The following is a 7690-nucleotide window of genomic DNA, read 5'->3' on the forward strand; positions in this document are numbered from 1 at the left end:
CCGATGTAGTGTGGGGGAGCAAGGGGGGAGGGGGGGAGAAAGGATAGATTTAGTCCAACTATGGCAGGGACTGCTGTGTTTCTATCCATTGGAGCCTTGTGGAAAGATCCCTTATTTGGGAGGACTGCTCTCAGTGTAGCCTCCCAGCCCTCCTCTACCACTTCTGGGACACCAACCTCTTGTTTTGGACACACACTGTGGGATGGGAAAAATTCTGGTGAATTTCCACATCTTCTCTATCCCCATCGCCATACAACACCCCCCCTCCCATGACTTCTTCCTATGGTAAGATGACATTCACTGTCTGACATGGTGTGTTCCTGCAGGCCATTAATAACCTGCAGGAGGTCCTCCAGAGTTTTGCCTGCTACTGGATGCTCATCTGTTCCCCCATCTGCTCCTCCTGGGGTGGCGAGATGTGGGCTGCATCAGAGAAAGCATGTGTCACTTCCATACCCACACATGCCTCATCGTAGTGAGAACCACCACAAATACTTGCTGGATACCTAACATAACCAAGAAAAGGGGGGGGTGTCAGGAACCTCCTCCTTCATTTTCTGGGGGGGGGGGGTCCATAACCTCTTCTCCCTCTTCAGCTGGCCAGAGTTAAGGCATTACTTTTGACAGAGGAAGCCATATGGGGTGGTGGGATATTTAATCCTCCTTTCACTATGCAGCATACCCCCAGTGTAGAGAGAGCCCTGATATTACTGCTCAGCCAGGACAGCTTTTATCAGTGCTGTGGGGAACCCAAGATCACCCAGCTGGTTGTATGTGGGGAAATGGGGAATCAAACCCGGCTCGGCAGATTAGAAGTCTGCCCTTCTAACCGCTACACCAAACTGACTCTCGAAGAAAGGCAAGGTTTTGTTTTTTCTCAGTAAGTTTGCCTTTCCAATCCATCCCGCCAGGCTGCCAGCTGGTGACAAAATTCTCCACTGTTCCTTTAAGAACTCAAGAGACGTTTCCCGCATGCGCCTTTGTCTGTCATTCACTTTCGTGTGGCCGCTCTTGGAACAATACCTTTTCTCGGGAGCGGGATGGATGTGAGCCGAGGGATGGAGAATTGGCGCGTGACTGTCTGGCCGCCGCTTGAGGAGCCCCCGGGATTCCAGGTGACAGTCGGGATGTGGCAGTCAGGCTGGGCCAGAGGCAGGAAGCAATCCGGGGCTAAGGGAAGCCACTGCGGAGAAAACAAGGGTCGGCGTCCCTGAAGTGGCCCTGGCTATGAATTCTGGGAACTGTAGTCTTTGAGAGAGGGAAAGTTATTTCTGACTGAGAGGCTTCAACCCTCTTAAAACTACAACTCCCAAAATTCTGAGGGGAGGTTATTTTACGCCAGAAGCGTAATTAAAGCCCAAGTTAAAGCATTTAATTAAGTCTATAGTGCTGGCTGGGAGGTGAATGTGAACGCTCGTGCAATAGAGAGCCAAATTCAAATCCCAAGTTGGTAAGCTTGGGTTTTCTTCACCCCTGAATGTTAGAAACGTGTAAAAAAGGGAGTTGGGTTTTTTTATGCCCTACTTTTCCGAAGGAGTCTCAAAGCAGCTCACAATCCCCTTCCTTTCACTCCCTTTGAGGGGGGGGGCTGAGAAAGCTCTGACAGAACCGCTGGGTGAAAACAGCTTTAAGAGAACTGTGACTGGCCCAACGTCACCCACCTGGCTGCTTGTGGAAGAGCAGATTGTGACTCTCCAGATTAAGAGGCCACCACTCTTAACCACTACACCAAGCTGGCTTTTGGGACACTTTGGAATTCCCTGGATTTTCACTTGCCTCACAAACATCCATTGTGTTATCCACACTACTCATTCTTTCCTCTCCTCAGTATGGTTTAACTGTTTAGCTGAAGTTTAAACCCCCAGTATATGGTGGTTTAGCTTAAGTTTAAACCCCCAGTATATGGTGGAGGTTTTGATCACTCACGCTCCAGTGATTCCTGACAATCATGCTTGAAGAAGGGACATGGCTGTGCAAGTTATTTCTTGCCCTGCCCTTCTGCAAATAGGTTTTATTTCCCACCATCCCTATTTCCTGTCCAATAATAACCAGGAATTCAGATAGCCTGGCCATTTGGAAAGCTTTGCATATTGAACAGTTGTATTTTCAAGCTGACAACCAAGGCCATGGGGGGAGAAGCAGTTGATGCCAGTTGAATTCACTTAAGTGCACTGAGTACCACAGGTGATTGGCAGTACCATCCATTGAGGTCTGTGTGCTTTAAAAAGTGTAACTCTGATTAGAATTGTGGTGTAAAATTGTCCTGAAAATAGATGCTTCTGGCAAGGCTACCTGAAGTTTAGTAGGAAGACAACAGACAGAAGTTCCTCTAATAAAGATCTGCTTATCACTGCATGTTGAATGTCTGCCTCTTGTGAAAATAGTAAAGTAGCTGCTGCCAGACAATAAGGAAGTATGAGGAGGAAGAGCTAGAAAAAGTCATAGATGTACTATTAAGTACATTCCATTAGAGGTCACTGTTGCCTCTAACAAAGCGTCTTTATGTTTGATCAGTTAGTAATTACATTTCTTGGAAAACAGTGTTCCCTTTTGAAGTGCAAGTATTTTTTGATCGCTGTTAGAGAGAATTTAGAATTCATGTAACAATGTGGATGGCTCTATTTTGTGGGGGAGAGGAATAAATGTTGAATAAAATGTATATAGTGCAAATGTATGCAGCTGCTTAAAACTTGGCTTGACACTGAACTAGTTTAGAGCAGTGGTCCCCAACCGGGGACCACTCAACGCTTGACAATTTTACTGAGGCCCACTGCCCTAACACTCTCTGACTCTGGTCACTATGGTAATGTTTAAACATCCCTTCAAAATAAGATACAGACACGCGACAACAATGAACATAAGGAACATTTTATTTTCATGGAAATTTTAACTCATGACAATGACAAATCAATGGGAACCCTGAGCTTGTTTCTCTGCAACGAGATAGTTCCATGTGCGCCTGCCAGATTATGGATGAAGTAAAGGGCCGGGGGGGGGGAGAAGGTGTCCTTCGTGGCCCACCTCCAGTTAGTCAACGGACCACATGTGGTCCGCAGACCACAGGTTGGGGATCGCTAGTTTAGAGTATCATTTTTTTAAGTCCCAATTACTGATGGTGATTTACATGTCAATACTTATTAAAGAATGTCCCACACGCTTTCTTCCAAATAAGCTTACCTGGAATAGATATGTCAGTTTTCTCAGAATGGATAAAGTATTACTAGATCAGCAAAGTATCTGAAAGAAATACCTGCTACACCAGAATGCCCAACAAGGCTCGTGGTGGGTAACAGCATATAACTCCCCCTCGATAAAAACCCCTAATACATAAAAACCATCCTAATACACAACACATCAACCAACCCAACACGGCAACATTACTCAAGGAGGAGACCAGGGATAGCCTGAAGGACTGCAGAAGAAGGGGACCCGATCACACCAAGTGGTGCCAGCCTCAGCCATAAGCCTGATAATTAGGAAATCAGCTGCATATATTTGCACAGCATTTGGAATCATAGAGTTGGAAGGTATCTCCTGGGTCATCTAGTCCAGCCCCCTGCACTATGCAGGACACTCACAACCCTATCGCTCATCCACTCTAACCTGCCACCCCTTGAACCTTCACAGAATCAGCCTCTACATCTTCTAACTATTTCTCTTAAGCAGAAGATTACTATTGGTACAAAAAGATGAGCAAAATTTTCATTCTAGGTTTGACCTTCCTCCCCCCCCCCCATGCCGGTGAGCAGATCAAATAAAATGAAGATCCAAACTTCAAAAAGTTAAGCACTAGGGCTGTTGAAAATAAAGTATATTGTATTGAATACAGAAATAAAATAAGAATGTGCTTAATTTAACAGTGTTAAATAATCCCAGAATATCTATTTCTAACAGGCAAGGGCTCAGGCTGAAAGAAAGTGTTGGAAAGAAACACCATATAAGTTTAGGATATGGATTTCAAAAAATATCTGTTAAGTGGCTGGTTGCTCAGCCTGTTTCAAAACATCCTGAACCAGATACCACATTTGTTTATTTGGTTCACCACTTCATATTTACCCCCTCTTTTCTCCCCAATGGCCCATTATGCACGGCCGCCGAAACGGCGATTGGAAAACGCGGAGGGGGAAGACGCGAAACACACTGGTTATGCATGGGGCGGGGCACGATGGCGGCAAAACCCAGAGTAACCGATTATGCACGCGGCGATCCTGGCGCCGCTTCTGGTTGCGCCCTGGTCACCCGGAAGCTGCGTTTTCTTCCACGTTTCGCTAACGCGGCTTTTTCAGCAGCATGTACTGAAGCTGTGGCCGGTTTCAGCCGGCACGTGCGTTATCGGTGATTTTAGTCGCCGCCATTCCACCCCGAATGTGCGTTATTCCCCCTGTGCATAATGGGTTAATGGCAAACTTGAGCAACCCGCCACGAGCCAGTTATGAGAGTGGTGGGCAGTAAGTCAAAACAATAAATAAACAAACAAAATAAAGGGATGTACAATATTCTCCCCTCAGGTATTCTCACAATGACTGTGAGGTAGGTTAGTCTGAGAGTGTGTGACTGGCCTAAGGATACTCAGCAATTTTCTATGGCAGAGTAGAGAGCTGAACCTTGATCTCCCAGATTGTAGTCTAACCTTTGAATCCAGGCATTAAAATCCAGGGTTTCATGAAACCCTGGGGCTTCTTTACAGCCCTGGAACGGTTTCTCGAATCGGTGGGAGTAAATTAATTTTTAATATATTTTTAAAATTTGTTATATTTATTGGGTGATATGACCATATATGGTCATGTTGACTCACTCCCAAAATAGCCACTGATGAGCCTGGAGGGGAGGAGCCTTGGGTGGGCACGTACCCTGCTATGTTACCCAACCATATCCTTCCTGATCATGCCATTTCTGGGGTTGCTCAAAGCCTGAAAAATGTTTCCAGGTTTCTCAACAGTAAAAAAAATTGAGAAAGGCTGCTCTAACCTCTATACCTCAATAGGCTTTGTGAAATATAAACAGTCAGTTGGTTTATAGTTCAACAGGTAGAATAACAAATCTTCATTGTGAGCAGCTTTGTAATAGCATAAAGTGGGGCCAGCAGCCCTCATGGAACAGAATATTGATTAATGATTTCCTCATATTTTTCTTATAGTATAGTCCAGATCACGTGGCTGCTGCTGCAGAATGTGGACCAGACCCCTCTGAAATCTCCTTTCCGGGATGCAGCTGCCAGTCTGCTTCCTGCCTGGCTCCCACGTGTCCGTGTCTTCCGTATGCAGAAAACTATAAGAATTCCTGCATCAACTATGAAGGAAATCAACTAGAGTATTCAAAGCCTATTTTTGAATGCAACATTATGTGCCGGTGTGGAGAGTCATGCCCAAACAGGGTTGTTCAAAGGGGCTTACAGTTCAGACTGGAAGTCTTTAAGACGGCCAAGAAAGGATGGGGTCTTCGTACTCTCGATTTCATACCCAAAGGCAGATTTGTGTGTGAATATGCCGGGGAAGTCCTAGATTTCGGAGAAGCACGTCGGAGGATACAGCTGCAGTCCCCGAGTGATTCAAATTACATAATAGCAATAAGAGAGCACTTGTGTGACGGACAGATCATGGAGACGTTTGTTGATCCCGCATTCAGAGGTAATGTTGGTCGGTTTCTGAACCACTCCTGTGAGCCAAACCTCATTATGGCCCCGGTCCGCATAGACTCCATGGTGCCAAAGCTGGCGCTTTTTGCCGATCGGGATATCTGTGCAGAAGAGGAACTTTCGTACGATTATTCTGGAAGACATCGTAATTATGTCCCAGATTTTCAGAGAGATCAGATGAAGATACAAGAAGAGGAACTGAAGAAAAAGCCCTGTTACTGTGGTGCCAAGTCCTGCACAGGTTTCTTGCCATATGACAGTTCTTTATTTTATGAACAAGACACCACAGGCTGCACAAACGAAACACTGTGAGAAACCCAGGTAGTGGTGGCATCTGGTGTCCTTCCAAAAACACTTATGTTGTGAGCACAGGAGAAAAACCTGTGGAAGTGATGTTCCACACATGTGGCTGAAAGTACCTCAGGTATAGATCATTATCCACAGGGTGGTGCTCATCCAACTGAACTGGGTGGGTGAGCTTTTTTATGTGCATGTAGAAGCACCAGTTATATTTAGCTGGTTGCTAGGTCAGGGACTTTGTCTGAACTAAGCTTCAATTTAATGGAATGTCAAAAGATGTTATGCCAGCATAAATGGCTTGCAGTCTTCATGGTCTGATCCTGAACTCGTCTTCCAGGATGCAAGACCAGATATCACTGAAACTGAGCCATGCAGGCATAGAAATGACAAGATCTCCGCCTATACTGAAATAAAGGCCTTTAAATCCTGGTAAAGAAAGGAAGGATAAATTGGACAGATTGCCAAATTAGCGCCTTGTGAACGCTTTTCCACAGCAGAGAGTCAGTCGATCTAAGAATAGCCGTTTTAGAATACATTATCTATGTATATAATCAACAACTGCCATCTCATGCATCCTCTCTTGAAAATATTTTGTTCTCCTGGCTGAACTACATCCAACACCACTGAAATTTCTATTTTCTGATGCATAGGGGTTTGGAAGCAGTATTCTTTCTGGCTTTAGCAGCCGTTTTCCAACTTTTCTGAACAGGGTCTCCTCAGTCTTGATATCCAATTCCTCCCCAACCCTTAATGTTGAAAACCAGTGCCTGAACTCTGCCCATCAGTTTACTGAACAGTAATCCTTCTAGGAGTTTAATTAACAAAACCAGAGATAATTGACAGTGTAGTCCTTGGCAGATTTGCACCCTCCTAAGCTCACTGACTACAGTGGCCTTAGAAGGGTGCAACTCTGCTTAGGGGGGCACTATAAGACCTTCTGTTTTACAAGAGTCTTTGCATGTTATTGCTGCGCAGTTGCTTGGTGGGAATATGATGATTTGCAGGGAGAGATCAATCACGGCTTTGTCTGGAGAACTGAGTTTCTAAGGCTTCGGAAATCTTGCTTATGGGGAAATTGTTGACTAAGTGAAAGTTGTTAAAACCCAAGGAAAACAAAGGAATTCCTTTATTTTTATAATTGCTATAACCTTTGCTACCATAAACAGAAAGCCACTTTCCTATCTCTGGTTCTTATTTTGTTCTGTCCGTGAAAACATTTGTATGGCTGTGTTGGGGGTGGGGAAAGGGCACTGAATTTTATTTATATTTTTATTTTTCGATTTGTATGCTGTCCTTCCCCCAAGGGGTGCCGGGCGGCTCACAACAGCTTATAAATCACAAAGTCATATAAAAACCAGTAAAAATGTACAAAATCCTAACATTATTAGCATTCAAAGTAAATCTCACAGTTTCAGACAGGCCTCCTCTTTTTCTTCAGAGAGCCAGAGAGGGGCACATAAAGTGCATAGTCGGTAGTAGGTGTTAACCTGTATTTTAGGTGCTTTAGATAGGGAGGCCTGAATAGACCTGGAGGAACAGCTCTGTCTTACAGGCCCTGCAGAACGGTTTTAGATCCTGCAGGGCCCTGATCTAATTAGGCAGAGCATTCCACCAGGCCAAGGCAAGGGCCAAAAAAGTTTGACCTTTCTGGGGCCAGGGATCCTGAGCCGGTTTTGCTCACTAGATCTTAAGCTTCTTTGGGGGGGGGGGGGGTGTAATGGAGGAGGATTTAGTAATGGAGGTCTTAGTCCAACT

The 7690-nt window shown here is 45.0% G+C and overlaps 1 protein-coding gene across 1 annotated transcript; it reads left to right on the top strand.

Annotated features, from left to right (window-relative positions):
- The first annotated feature begins 727 nt into the window (after positions 1-727).
- On the top strand, positions 728-7349 carry LOC143831790 (histone-lysine N-methyltransferase SETMAR). The gene is made up of 2 exons (XM_077325237.1): positions 728-1115; positions 5138-7349. The coding sequence occupies exons 1-2, from the start codon at positions 1041-1043 to the stop codon at positions 5945-5947; spliced, it is 885 nt and encodes a 294-aa protein (XP_077181352.1). The 5' UTR covers positions 728-1040; the 3' UTR covers positions 5948-7349.
- The last annotated feature ends 341 nt before the right edge of the window (positions 7350-7690 follow it).

Source organism: Paroedura picta, chromosome 3, assembly GCF_049243985.1.
Source record: "Paroedura picta isolate Pp20150507F chromosome 3, Ppicta_v3.0, whole genome shotgun sequence".
Taxonomy (NCBI): Eukaryota; Metazoa; Chordata; class Lepidosauria; order Squamata; family Gekkonidae; genus Paroedura; species Paroedura picta.

Excerpts from the sequence above, each read along its gene's own strand:
- LOC143831790 (XM_077325237.1), top strand. The coding sequence starts at position 1,041 with ATGGATGTGAGCCGAGGGATGGAGAATTGGCGCGTGACTGTCTGGCCG. Across the intron at positions 1,116-5,137 it reads AGGAGCCCCCGGGATTCCAG|TATAGTCCAGATCACGTGGC; the intron begins GTGACAGTCGGG and ends TTTTTCTTATAG.